We start from the raw sequence: 14876 nt of genomic DNA on the forward strand, positions 1-14876 counted from the left end.
ATATTAAAAGGATTGGTTAATTTGATAAAAATTAGCAATCCCTAAAACACTATTTAATCCATTTAGGAAATCAATATCGTCGTGTTTCTATTCTTAAAACATGTTAGTACGGTGGAGATTGCTTTTAAAAATATTTTTTTATTTGAAAATATATCAAAATAATATTTTTATGTTTTTTAGATTTACTTTTGAAAAAAATTAATATTTTTATATTTTTAATATATTTTTATATTATTTTGATGTATTGGAGTAAATAACGCTCAGTTAACGCTGGACTAGCTACAAAGAAAGTTCTAATTAAATAATTCAACCCTCAGTTCCATATTCAGCACCACAAGAAGATCAGACAATATCTATATATCCAAGTTCCGAAGACTTTTCTGGACCATTGCCTATTGCTTTCTGACCTTGATATAAAATTGACACTTCACGAGGGTCCCAATTTTACTGCATGATCGGTTAGTACACTACAACAGCTAAGCACTGCACTCCTTCAGATTTTTCTTCGTTCTAACACAAAAAACAAAACGAAGGTGGATGTTGTATGTAACCGCAGATTTATCCAGCAAAAATCTGTACCAAGGGTTGCATTGTTGTCTTTTGTTGGCATGGAACTTCAAAAAGTATGATCCATAAGACTGTATCTATTAGCACATATTCATTGCTATTTTCTAAGCTATGAAATGCTGCTTCTTCTTCTGGGAAACATATAAATTGCTTAACCCTTCAAGTAAACAGTCACGTATTCTTGTTAATAATAGCAAGAATAATCTATTAGTACATGCGAAGGGGGGTCCAGTTAGCAATTGAATAATTCAACCCTCAGTTCCATACTCAGCACCATGTGAAGACTTTTCTGGACCATTGCCTATTGCTTTCTGACCTTGATATAAAATTGACACTTCACGAGGGTCCCAATTTTACTGCATGATCGGTTAGTACACTACAACAGCTAAGCACTGCACTCCTTCAGATTTTTCTTCGTTCTAACACAAAAATCTCATAGTTTAGATTATTTTTTATTTAAATAGAAAAAAGGAAAAATCAAAGTATATATCAATTGAAAGAAAGAAATTTTTTTTTAATGCTTCTCCCAGTGACTTTGATTTCGTCAGTATACAATCTAAGACTGTAGCGTTTGTCTATATATACTACTAATAATGCCTTTCTTTACTTCTCATCTTAAATTCCCAGTTATACTTTGAATCCTGTAAGGCCAGCCAACATGGGGTTTACACCACCGTGCCTCTCTCAATCTCTCTTTTTCATTCTGTTTCTCTTCCATTTCCACTCAACAATTTCATCTCCACTCTCCTCGAATTACCAATCTCTTTCTCTCCTTCAATTCAAACAATCCTTCTCCATTGATAGTTCTGCTTCATCAGAGTACTGTCAATATCCCTTGCCAAAAACAGAGTCATGGAAAGAGGGTACAGACTGCTGCTTGTGGGATGGGGTCACTTGTGACCTGAAAACCGGGCATGTCACTGGACTGGACCTCTCTTGCAGCATGCTTTACGGCACCCTCCTTCCCAATAATTCTCTCTTCTCTCTCCATCATCTTCAACAGCTCGACCTCTCTTTCAATGATTTCAACACCTCCCATATTTCTTCTCGATTTGGCCAGTTCTCCAATCTAACACATCTTAACCTAAGTGGTTCAGATCTTGCAGGCCAAGTTCCGTCAGAAATCTCTCACCTCTCCAAAATGGTTTCACTTGATCTCTCTTGGAACTACGATCTAAGTCTAGAACCACTTTGTTTTGACAAGCTTGTTCGAAACCTAACCAAGCTTAGAGAACTCCATCTGAGTTGGGTAAACATGTCACTAGTTGTTCCTGATTCCTTGATGAATCTGTCTTCTTCTCTGTCATCACTTGAAGTCCTCGACTGTGGATTGCAAGGAAAACTCCCATCCTCAATGGGGAAATTTAAGCACCTCCAGTACTTGGATCTTGGAGGGAACAATCTTACTAGTCCAATTCCATATGATTTTGAGCAACTCACTGAGTTGGTTTCACTTGATCTCTCTGGAAACGGCTATCTAAGTCTAGAACCAATTTCCTTTGACAAGCTTGTTCGAAACCTAACCAAGCTTAGAGAACTCGATCTGAGTTCGGTAGACATGTCACTACTTGTTCCCGATTCCTTGATGAATCTGTCTTCTTCTCTGTCATCACTCAAACTCATTGACTGTAGATTGCAAGGAAAACTCCCATCCTTAATGGGGAAATTTAAGCACCTCCAGTACTTGCGTCTTCGAGGGAACAATCTTACTGGTTCAATTCCATGTGATTTTGAGCAACTCATAGAGTTGGTTTCACTTGATCTCTCTGAAAACTTCTATCTAAGTCCAGAACCAATTTGTTTTGACAAGCTTGTTCGAAACTTAACCAAGCTTAGAGAACTCAATTTGGCTTCTGTAAATATGTCTTTGGTTGCACCTAATTCCTTGACCAATCTGTCCTCTTCTTTGTCATCTCTCTCCCTCGGTAAGTGTGGATTGCAGGGGAAATTCCCGGGTAACATCTTTCTCCTCCCAAACCTTGAATTTCTCTATTTGTCAAACAACGAAGGCCTTACTGGCTCTTTTCCTTCGTCCAATTTGAGTAATGTCCTCTTTCTGTTGGGTCTTTCTAATACAAGAATTTCAGTTTATTTAGAAAACGACTTAATCAGTAATCTAAAGTCATTAGAATATATGTCTCTTCGTAATTGTAACATTATAAGGTCAGATCTGGCTCTGCTTGGTAATCTCACACAGCTCACCTATTTAGATCTCTCAAGTAACAATTTTATAGGTGAGATCCCATCATCAATTGGAAACAATACCTTTTCAAATTTAAAATATCTATTATTATTTGATAACTTGTTCAATGGAACAATACCATCCTTTTTGTTTGCTCTTCCCTCTTTACAATTTCTTAACCTTCATAACAATAATCTCATAGGCAATATAAGTGAATTCCAACACCATTCATTGGTAAACCTTGATTTGAGCAGTAACCACTTGCATGGTACAATCCCAAGTTCAATTTTCAAACAAGAGAACTTGGAAGCCCTCATTCTTGTGTCCAATAGTAAATTGACAGGTGAGATTTCTTCTTCTATTTGCAAGCTGAGATCCCTTGAGGTCCTAGACTTGTCCGACAACAGCTTGAGTGGTTCTATACCATTATGTTTGGGGAACTTCAGCAGCAAGCTCTCAGTATTGTTAGAATTATGAGATTCTGCCTTGAGTAAGATAGAGTTAAGTGCAGTTATGTTATTTGAATTTTATGTAATCGTTTTTCTTCTTCAGGATTTGCAGCAGGAACTTTCTGCTAAGTTTGTTATTTCAATTCCAATAATCTCTCAAGTTTGTTGAGAGTTTCAATCCATTACAAGTTCTATGTAAGTCTATATATAGACATTTGAAATTAATGATATTATTGATCTTTCTACTCAACTCTGCTATCTTGAATCTGTTTTTCTTATACTTAAACTACAGTTTCCAGAACTAAATATTTCTAACAGTGGTATCAGAGCTAAATATCCTTCGGGCTGTGAGGCAAGTATTGTGAGTGACAAACACAGAGAGGGTGAGGCAAGTATTGTGAGTGCTAAACACAGAGAGGGTGAGCAGAAATACTAGTGAGTTATTTTCCTTCTATTTCAATGTCTACTTCAAGTAATATAGCATCTGCAATTCCAATGTTTAGTGGTGAACTCTATCATATTTGGGCTGTCAAAATGAGATTTTATCTAAGATCTCAAGGCTTGTGGAATGTTGTGGTGACTGATTCTGATCCACCACCATTGAATGCAAATCCCACAATCGCTCAAATGAAAGCACATGAAGAAGAAAAACTCAAGAAGGACAAAGCCATTACCTGCCTACATTCTGGACTTGCAGATCATATTTTCACCAAAATAATGAATCTGGAAACACCAAAACAAGTATGGGATAAGCTCCAAATTGAATTTGAAGGGAGCAACAGAGTCAAAGCAGTTAAGCTTCTTGCATTTAAAAGGGAATTTGAGTTGATGAAGATGAAAGACAATGAATCTGTCAAAGATTATTCTGGCAGATTAATGGATGTTGTAAATCAAATGAGACTTCTTGGAAATACATTTGAAGATCATAAGGTAGTAGAAAAACTTATGATGTCAGTCCCACAAAAGTTTGAAGCTAAAATCTCTGCAATAGAAGAATCTTGTGATTTGCAAAATCTTACTATTGCAGAGTTAATTAGCAAACTACACGTACAGGAGCAAAGGGTTCATATGAGAGATGATGAGGCTGTTGAAGGGGCTTTCCAAGCAAACAACAAGGGAAGGAGTGCTGGTAACCTGCCAAGAAAAAAACTTGTCAAGTTTTCTAAAGGAAAAACAAGTATACCTTCAAGAAGACAGATTTTCTTACCATGTCCTTATTGCAGAAGAACTAATCATGCTGAGAAAGATTGCTGGTTTAAGGGTAAACCTTCTCTCCAGTGTATGTTCTGTAATAATCTTGGTCATAGTGAGAAATTTTGCAGAATCAAGAAGAAACAATCTCAGCAACAAATACAACAACAAGCAAATGTTTCTGAAGAAGGCAAAGATGATGAGGAGCATCTGTTTATGGCATCACAAGCTAGCAATACTTCTGAGCTAAATACATGGCTTATAGACAGTGGCTGCACTAGTCACATGTCTAAGTTTCTGTCAATCTTTTCTTCTATTGACAGATCAGTTCAACCAAAAATCAAGCTGGGAAATGGAGATATTGTGCAGGCTAAGGGAAAAGGTACTGTTGCGGTCAGCACAAATAGAGGTACTAAAACCATCACAAATGTTCTTTACATTCCAGAACTAGATCAAAATCTCCTTAGTGTTGCACAGATGCTTAGGAATGGTTATGAAGTCTCTTTTAAAGAGAAATTTTGCTTTATCACTGATTCACATAATTCAGAGATAGCAAAAATCAAAATGGATGGTAATAGCTTCTATTTGAAGCTTGATGCTGTTAAAGGACATGTGTTTAGTGCTAAGATTGATGAAAGCATTCTTTGGCATAAAAGATTTGGTCATTACAATCTCAATTCATTAAAGTTGTTGTATGATGCTGGAATGGTAGAAAACATGTCTGAAATTCATGTTACTGCTCATACATGTGGAAGCTGTGAACTGGGAAAGCAACACCGACAACCATTTCCCAAAGGTATATCTAAAAGAGCAACTCACAAGCTGGAGTTAGTCCACTCAGACATATGTGGACCAATGAGCACAGCCTCCTTGAGCAATAATATGTACTTTATATTGTTCATTGATGACTTCAGTAGAATGACTTGGGTTTATTTTCTGAAAACCAAGTCACAAGCACTATTAATGTTCAAAAATTTCAAGAGCATGGCTGAAACTCAAAGTGGACAGAAGATCAAGGTGTTGAGAACTGATAATGGAGGAGAGTATATTTCGAAGGAGTTCAATGCCTTTTGTTTAGAAGCTGGGATTGTACACCAACTGACAATTCCATACTCTCCACAGCAGAATGGAGTTTCTGAAAGGAAGAACAGAACTGTGATGGAGATGTCCAGATGTATCTTGTTTGAAAAGAAGTTGCCAAGGTTTCTTTGGGCTGAAGCAGTAAATACTTCAGTATATTTGCTTAATAGACTTCCAACTAAGTCTGTTCAAAGCCAAACACCATTGGAAGCATGGTCTGGTGTCCGGCCTACTGCCAAACATCTCAAAGTGTTTGGATCATTGTGCTACTTTCTTGTACCATCTGCCAAAAGAGGGAAACTGGATGAAAGAGCAGAGAAAGGAATTCTGGTGGGATATGCGACAGAATCAAAAGGCTACAGAATTTTCAATCTGAATGCAACTAAAATTCAGGTCAGCAGAGATGTGCATTTTGATGAGAATTCTTGCTGGAATTGGGACTTAAAAGGAGTTGATCAGAATATAACAGCTGCACTTGAACCAACAGTAAGAAGTATTGGTGTTGAAGTTCAACAAGACATTGGAGCAACTTCAGACACAGCAGTACTTAAAGTTAGGCCATTGTCTGATGTGTACGAAAGATGTAATCTTGTACATGCTGAGCCTACAAACTATACTGAAGCTGCAGGAGTTCCAGCTTGGATTGAAGCAATGAAATCAGAAATTGATTCCATTGAAAGAAATGGGACTTGGAGATTGACTGAACTTCCTGAAGATAAAAAGGAAATTGGAGTGAAGTGGGTCTTCAGAACCAAATTCAATCCAGATGGTTCAATCTTCAAACACAAGGCTAGATTGGTTGTTAAAGGCTTTGCTCAAGTTGCTGGAGTGGATTATGGAGATACTTTTGCACCAGTAGCTAGGCATGACACTATAAGACTCCTACTTGCTCTTGCAGGACAAAAAGGATGGAGAGTATATCATTTAGATGTTAAGTCTGCTTTTCTAAATGGAATACTTCTTGAAGAAATTTATGTTCAGCAACCAGAAGGCTTTGTAGTTGCTGGTAATGAACACAAAGTATACAAGCTACACAAGGCTCTTTATGGCTTGAAGCAAGCACCAAGGGCCTGGTACAGCAGAATTGACACTCATTTGATTCAACTGGGATTCAAGAGAAGTGAAAATGAAGCTACTTTGTATCTGAAACAAGATGAAGATGGTCTACAACTGGTGATATCACTCTATGTAGACGACATGCTAGTTACTGGAAGCAATGCAAAGTTGCTGGAAGAGTTCAAAACAGAAATGCAAGATGTGTTTGAAATGTCTGATCTTGGCATTATGAACTACTTTCTTGGAATGGAGATACATCAATGTAGTTCGGGTATTTTTGTTTCACAAAGGAAATATGCTGTTGATATACTCAAGAAGTTCAAACTTGAGTCATGCAAAGAAGTAGCAACTCCTTTGGCACAAAATGAGAAGATTTCAAAGAATGATGGTGAGAAACTTGAAGATCCCTCTGGATTTAGAAGTTTAGTGGGCAGTTTACTATACTTGACAGCAACTAGACCTGACTTGATGTTTCCAGCTGGTTTGCTGTCAAGGTTCATGAGCTCACCTAGCAATATTCACATGGGAATTGCTAAAAGAGTGTTGAAGTACATTAGAGGAACATCTGATCTTGGCATCTGGTACTTGAAGACAGGAGGAGTAAAACTAATTGGTTATGCAGACAGTGATTGGGCAGGGAGTGTTGATGACATGAAAAGCACCTCTGGATATGTTTTTAACATTGGTTCAGGTGCAATCTGTTGGAATGCAAAGAAGCAAGATGTGGTGGCACAATCAACTGCAGAAGCAGAGTATATCTCTATGGCAGCTGCTGCAAATCAAGCAATTTGGTTGAACAAGTTGCTTGCTGATTTGGGTCAAGATCAAAGCTCACCAACTGAGCTTTATTGTGACAACAAATCTGCTATTGCTATTGCTCTAAATCCGGTTCAACATGGCAGAACCAAGCATATCAATGTGAAATTTCATTCTATAAGAGAAGCTGAGAAAAATCTGCTTATAAAGCTACACTATTGTCCAACAGATGTTCAACTTGCTGATATAATGACTAAAGCTCTTCCTAGATCAAGGCTGGAATTTCTAAGGATGAAACTTGGTTTGTCCAAGGCAAGTCTCAAGGAGGAGTGTTAGAATTATGAGATTCTGCCTTGAGTAAGATAGAGTTAAGTGCAGTTATGTTATTTGAATTTTATGTAATCGTTTTTCTTCTTCAGGATTTGCAGCAGGAACTTTCTGCTAAGTTTGTTATTTCAATTCCAATAATCTCTCAAGTTTGTTGAGAGTTTCAATCCATTACAAGTTCTATGTAAGTCTATATATAGACATTTGAAATTAATGATATTATTGATCTTTCTACTCAACTCTGCTATCTTGAATCTGTTTTTCTTATACTTAAACTACAGTTTCCAGAACTAAATATTTCTAACAAGTATTGCATCTAGGCATGAACAATCTTCAAGGCACTATCCCTTCAACATTTTCAAAGGGTAATAGCTTGGAATATCTCGACCTCAATGGAAATGAATTAGAAGGGGAAATATCACCATCTATCATCAACTGCACAATGTTGGAAGTTCTTGATCTTGGCAACAATAAGATTGAGGATACATTTCCTTATTTTCTAGAAACGCTTCCGGAGCTGCAAATTCTAATTCTAAAATCCAATAACCTCCAAGGTTTTGTGAAGGGTCCGACTGCAGATAATTCCTTCTTTAAATTATGGATTTTTGACATCTCTGACAATAATTTTAGTGGGCCGTTGCCAACAGGGTATTTTAATACTCTTGAAGCAATGATGATCTCAGATCAAAACATGATTTACCTTAACACGACAAATGACATTGTCTGTGTTCATTCCATAGAAATGACATGGAAAGGTGTAGAAATTGAGTTTCCGAAGATCCGAAGTACCATCAGAGTACTAGATTTGTCAAATAACAGTTTTACTGGAGAGATTCCAAAGGTGATCGGAAAGCTTAAAGCACTACAACAACTCAACCTCTCTCATAATTTCCTTACAGGTCATATCCAATCATCAGTGGGAAATTTGACCAATTTGGAATCATTAGACCTATCTTCAAATTTGCTTACCGGAAGGATTCCAATGCAGATGGCACATCTAACATTTCTTGCAACCCTAAACCTTTCACATAACCAGCTGGAGGGGCCCATACCAAGTGGAGAGCAATTCAACACCTTTGATGCAAGATCATTTGAAGGAAACTCGGGTTTATGTGGCTTTCAAGTACTAAAAGAATGCTACGGTGACGAGGCACCATCATTGCCGCCATCAAGCTTTAATGAAGGAGATGATTCAACATTGTTTGGAGAAGGATTTGGATGGAAAGCTGTGACAATAGGGTATGGATGCGGGTTTCTGTTTGGAGTTGCAACGGGATACGTTGTGTTTAGAACAAATAAACCTTCATGGTTACTTAGGATGGTTGAAGATATATGGAATCTCAAGAGCAAAAACACGAAGAAGAATTTCCGCAGATATGGTGCTAGAAGAAACTAAATAATTCAATTGATATTTTCAAGTAAGTTTTGCAAGCATTTGAGTTTTCAAATTTTATGTTCACAATTTATGTTAGGCTAACTTTTCTCTACTCTTTCATTTGATCAGTCTTACCTTTCTAATTTTGCAGTACAAACAAGATATCAAGTGGATTTGACATTGAAACAACACCAGGGTGGCATATTCCCTTTACTTTTTTCTCTCTTTTTTTAGTTTCAAGGTTAATTGGGTGTTTCTTTTATGAAAACGAATCCATGTATGTAACACAGGTTTGTGTTAACTATAAAATCATTTATGTTTTGGGTCCTATTTTTATGTGTCCACTTCCTTATTCTTTATAACTTCAATTAATCTTTGTTTCTGGGAGTGTTCTGAAAGTTACAGAGTTATGAACAGATAGAAGCAATTCTTGTAAATTTAAAAGAACACTTGACTGATAGATTCTGTTATCACAACAGCAGCAATATTTGCAAGCAAAATAGAGTAATTCTGATAACTTGGTAGTCATAAATGACTATTAAAAAGTGTAACAAACCCATCTCAAAAGGTACAAACAATGTTCGACAACTCTTACACAGATCCAAAATCAGTCAACATTGGTGATTGGCAAGTTTATATCTAAAGCAAAAGAAAGCAAGATAGGTATTAATACCACGTTAAGAGCTCTATGCTACAATAAATCTACAATTCTGAGTCGCCTAAAAACAACATATTCTACTTAGAACATTTCAGAATTGGAAAAAAAATTAAAATAATTTAAAATACAATTTCTCTTGGCCTCATATTAAGAAAAAAACAGATGAATATTTCAAGGGTCCTGATTATCCAACTGAAGATTCAAGATTTGAGATACTACGAGTTTAGAGAGTTCATTAGTTGTGGATTCAACCTGATAGTCATCTGACTGCCTTGGCCACCCAGGTGAATGAGAGCTTGACCTAGTCTTGGTTGGTGTGCCATGAACTCTCTGCAAGTCTGACTGGGACAATGGCATTGGATAGAGCACAACAGGCAACAATTACCAAAACTTTTCCATGACACCCTCAGGCATGCATGGGATTTCTATGCAAATATTACAAATCAATAAAAATACCTTGAAAAATTAGCTGGGAATATAACAAATCACAGATGAGAACTATATTGTTCAATATACTATAAAATAACTGATGGAAGCATGGAACAACACGATGATAAATATATACTTACACTAGATTTTTCCCCTTTGTTCACCTCATCCAATAGGTCCCTAATAGGAAAATAAGCTACTTTCTTGCAAGGTTCAAGAAGATCTGAACCAGTGTAGCCCTTACACAAAATTGCTATACAGTCAAAGTCAATTTTGCTTTTGATTTTCTCCCCTTTCAAAACAACCTTCAAGATCTCAGCCCTCTCTCTTTGATCAGGTATCCCAATTTCAAAGGCCTGAGGAAGCCTCCGGAGGATTGCTTCATCGAGTTCTTAAGGTCAGTTGGTTGCAGCAAGTAACATCTCTTGTGCGTTCTCTTCAAAACAGCCTTCAAGATCTCAGCCCTCTCTCTTTGATCAGGTATCCAAATTTCAAAGGCCTGAGGAAGCCGCCAGAGGATTGCTTCATCGATTTCTTAAGGTCAGTTGGTTGCAGCAAGTAACATCTCTTGTGCGTTCTCTTAAGAATAGTATCACCATAAAATAAATAATAATCAAAATAATAAAGATAAAATCTAAAAAATAAAAAAATAAAAGATGAAGAAATTAAAATAATAATAATTAATATTTCATAAATTATTTCAAATAAAATAAGTAATAATCAAAAGAATGAAGATCAAATTTGATACATAAAAAATTTCAATAAAAAAATGATAAGAGAAAAACAAATAACAATTATAAAAATAAGGACCAAAGTTAATATAAAAATTAAATTTTAAGAGATGAAATTGAAAAATAAATATTCAAAACAAAATATATATAGAAATCAAAAGTTTGAGGACCAAATTTGATATAATCAGTAAATAATATGACATTTCTAAATTTTTCACAATTTCCGGAAAGTGTTTTCTGCCCAAATTTTTCAGGAAAACACTTTTCTGGAAACCAAGCTAAATTTTCCTTTAACTGTAAAGTGTTTTCCATTGATCAACTTTCCTAATAATAAACAAACACATAAAAATTTGAAAAGTGATTTTTTAAAAATTATTTTTCAGGAAACAAACATAGCCTTACATAAAAACACATTCTAGCAAGTCACTGCATAAAAAGACTACACAAATGCAGCACTTGTTTCAAGAGTAAGAACTGATCACGATCTGTAGTAAACCCATCCCATAATGCTATGAACTCAGTCTTCATAGTGGTTAATGCCTCATGATCTGTAGTACGATACTGCCATATTCAATAGTGTTTAGAGGATAGGCTTGATTGTTACAGAGCATTTGCAATTAAGGTTTCATAATTGAAAAGTTGGTTTTCGAATCCTAATTTCATCATAAAACCCAATTACAATCGATTTGATGTATTCAAAGTAATTTAATGATATTTTTTAATATTAATCTCAAAATTTTAATATATTAAACAACTTTATTAGTTTGTTTTCCATTTGTCAGAAAACACATCAAGAACTTCAACACATAAAATACAATGAGCAACCCCGTTGCAGGCGTCTGAACAAAGTCCACTGGCGTCTCCCACGCGCTAGCAGCCTCCCACGTTCTTATATATGATGACGCATACAATAACATATCTAAAATCGCTAAGAAACTATACCTTTCTAATTAGCATTGCCAAGGTGATGTGTAGCTGCCACCTCACGTTCAGAGCTATAGACTATTGTGGGTTCAGTATAATGCAATAACCTTCCATTGACGTTGGCAATAGTGGAGTCCATAGAGTTGTCACTAACCTCCTTAATCCATCTCTGTCAAACTCCCTCTGGCGTTAAGAAACCTAACCTTATACTTTTTCCTCCTAGAAACAATTCCTAATGATACCTGAGAACCATCCTGTTTCCCTCATGTTTATATCAGATAATGCACTTTATATTCCATCATCTTGAGAATGTTAATTAAAAGGCAAGACGAAGCCCTTACAGAGCCCAAGAAGAAGCAGCAGCAGCTCTTGATTTGATGTTACTCGCTATCAATCAATTAGCTGACGCGTCCTTATCCATCTGTCTTGTTAATAGAAACCTCTTGAAAAACCCCATTATTTTCCTTCAGTTTCCAGCAATCCAAACATCCCTCATAACCCACTTGTCCCATTATCATCAACAGTTCCTACTACTTCACTAGCTTCTTCTTTGGTGAATTCCATAAAGACCCGCTCCCCATCAGTATCCCTCAGAGTACTTGATTACTATGGCTTTGCCAATATTTATGACGTGGAAAGGATCGGAATTTGAGTTTGTAAAAATTCAAGGTATCCTCACAGTACTTGAACTGTCGAGTAATAGTTTCACCGGTGAGATTCCAAAATTGATTGGAAAGCTTAAAGGACTCCAACAACTTAACCTCTCTCACAATTACCTTACTTGTCATATCCAATCATCATTAGGAATTTTGATCAGTCTAGAATCATTAGATCTATCTTTCAATTTGTTCACTGGAAGGATTCCTATACAGTTGGTAGATCTAACATTTCTTCAAGTCTTAGACCTTTCACATAACCAGCTTGTAGGACCCATACCCAAAAGAAAGCAGTTCAACACGTTTGATCATCGCTCATTCGAAGGAAACTCGGGTTTGTGTGGATTGTCTGCATGAGCTGTATACGTGAGGTGTAATATATTAGACTGATTCTAGAATCTGCAATTATTCCTAGAAATCTGGTAGTGATCGACAATCTTGTATAGGAATATTTAGTTTAGGAATATTTAGTTTTCCTTAGAAGAGGTTGTTTCCTTTCTTGGAAGGTATAATTGTATATATATATATGGCCTCCTAACGTTGAGAAGAATAGAGAAGTAACGAATTATTCTCACAATAATACTCTGTTTTACATGGATTTCCAATGCCAGACGAATGTAGCAATGGCGAGGCACCACCATTACCGCCATCAAACTTTATTGCAGGAGATGATTCAACATTGTTTGAAGATGGGTTTGGATGGAAACCTGTGGCAATTGGGTATGGATGTGGGTTTATGTTTGGAGTCATAATGGGATTTGTTGTGTTTAAAACAAGAAGACCTGCATGGTTTCTGAAAATGGTTGAAGATCAATGGAGTCTTAATGCAAGCAGAACAAAGAAGAATGCTAGTAGAAATGGTGCAAGAAGAAACTAAACAATGCAGTCAGTATCTTCAAAGTTCGTTCTGTAAGTTGTTTCCTTTCTGATTTTATAAGTAATCATAACTACAGATATATATTGTTTTTATTGCAGTATTATTTCAATAAAGGTTGTGCCTTTCATAGTGTTGAAGATTGGAGTTGACATTGGAACAACACTAAAGTGGCAGATTCATAGTGTTGAAGATAACAGTACTAATAATTAAATACTACTAATAATGCCTTTCTTTATTTCTAATCTCTCCCAATTATACTTCGAATCCTGTAAGGCCAGCCAACATGGGGTTTTCACAACTGTGCCTCTCTCAATCTCTCTCTTTCATTCTGTTTCTCTTCCATTTCCATTCAACAATTTCTTTCTCTTCTTCTTCTCAAATCACTCCTCCTCCTCCTCTTCTTCTTCTCATTTGTGTGCTCATCACCAATCTCTTTCTCTCCAATTCAAACAATCCTCTTTAGGTTTTTTCTATCAAATTTTATTCTCATTCTTTCTATTTCTATCAAATTCATTGGAGTGAGATCCATTAGATAAGGAAGCTACAATGCCCTGATTTTTAAAGTAAATAGAGCATCCAACAAAATCTTGCTGCTAATATTGTTTCCGCAGATGAAGAATCACCAGTTCATACAAAGCTTGCTTGATAGATTCCAATCCTCCAATTGATTCAAATTCCACATCTATGTGATCAGGATTTCTAACATCACATGCTATGACATCCTGTTCAAAAATAAAAATACCTTATAAATGATGCATGCAATAATGCTTAACACACATACAATAACATAGTTAAAATTGCTTAGAAACTATACCATTCTAATTAACATTAGACCCACACCCACTCCAAATACTTAGAAATTTTACTTTCCAAGAAACAAAAAACTTCAATATCATTGGAGCTAACATACTTTTGTGCAGGCAGCCCCCCTTCTACAAAGACTGCCTAAATCTCTGTAATTCTATGGTAGCATCTGCTTAAGATTAGAATAAAACTCATAACCTTGGGGCACCAGAGCAAGAACTCAGAGGGAGTCCAACCATTCCTTCTATATATTTCATATCAATCTGCCTCCGAATATGTTCAGCATCCAAACCATCATTAGTATCTCTATGAATACCTAAAACCTTGCCAAGGTGATGTGTAGCTGCCACCTCACGTTCAGAGCTATAGACTATTGTGGGTTCAGTATAATGCAATAACCTTCCATTGACGTTGGCAATAGTGGAGTCCATAGAGTTGTCACTAACCTCCTTAATCCATCTCTGTCAAACTCCCTCTGGCGTTAAGAAACCTAACCTTATACTTTTTCCTCCTAGAAACAATTCCTAATGATACCTGAGAACCATCCTGTTTTCCACGCTTATTTCTTCTCCCTCCTGCCAGAGAGTTGGTTTTTTTTCCAAATTGCCGTAGATTTCACTAGAATTCAGAAAATTTGTAGAAAAGGTGTCTCGCTCTTACTGCACACCTGACACTTTCTTTCGTGTGATTAGGATTAAACTACCCTGCATCTAACTTTATCTATAGCTCAGAGCTGACAACATGGTTTAAGATTGTGCAAAAACTCAAGAACTCATGAGAATACTACATATTATATTAAAGATAAAGGATAATA

The 14876-nt window shown here is 36.2% G+C and overlaps 3 protein-coding genes across 3 annotated transcripts; 2 read left to right on the top strand and 1 right to left on the bottom strand.

The window, feature by feature from the left end:
- The first annotated feature begins 1102 nt into the window (after positions 1 to 1102).
- Positions 1103 to 3448, top strand: LOC7496450 (receptor-like protein 9DC3). The gene has a single exon (XM_052445967.1). The coding sequence runs from the start codon at positions 1226 to 1228 to the stop codon at positions 3224 to 3226; it is 2001 nt and encodes a 666-aa protein (XP_052301927.1). The 5' UTR covers positions 1103 to 1225; the 3' UTR covers positions 3227 to 3448.
- A 4472-nt stretch (positions 3449 to 7920) lies between these two features.
- Positions 7921 to 9313, top strand: LOC127904091 (receptor-like protein 9DC3). The gene is made up of 2 exons (XM_052445974.1): positions 7921 to 9026; positions 9135 to 9313. The coding sequence occupies exon 1, from the start codon at positions 7931 to 7933 to the stop codon at positions 9002 to 9004; it is 1074 nt and encodes a 357-aa protein (XP_052301934.1). The 5' UTR covers positions 7921 to 7930; the 3' UTR covers positions 9005 to 9026; positions 9135 to 9313.
- A 359-nt stretch (positions 9314 to 9672) lies between these two features.
- LOC127904100 (uncharacterized) lies at positions 9673 to 14493 on the bottom strand. Its single transcript, XM_052446041.1, is given in 5 exon segments — positions 9673 to 10003; positions 10210 to 10506; positions 11284 to 11362; positions 13882 to 13980; positions 14299 to 14493. Coding segments are annotated over 5 exon segments (861 nt in total). The 3' UTR covers positions 9673 to 9812.
- Positions 14494 to 14876: the final 383 nt, after the last annotated feature.

Source organism: Populus trichocarpa, chromosome 12 (genome assembly GCF_000002775.5).
Source record: "Populus trichocarpa isolate Nisqually-1 chromosome 12, P.trichocarpa_v4.1, whole genome shotgun sequence".
NCBI classification, from domain to species: domain Eukaryota; kingdom Viridiplantae; phylum Streptophyta; class Magnoliopsida; order Malpighiales; family Salicaceae; genus Populus; species Populus trichocarpa.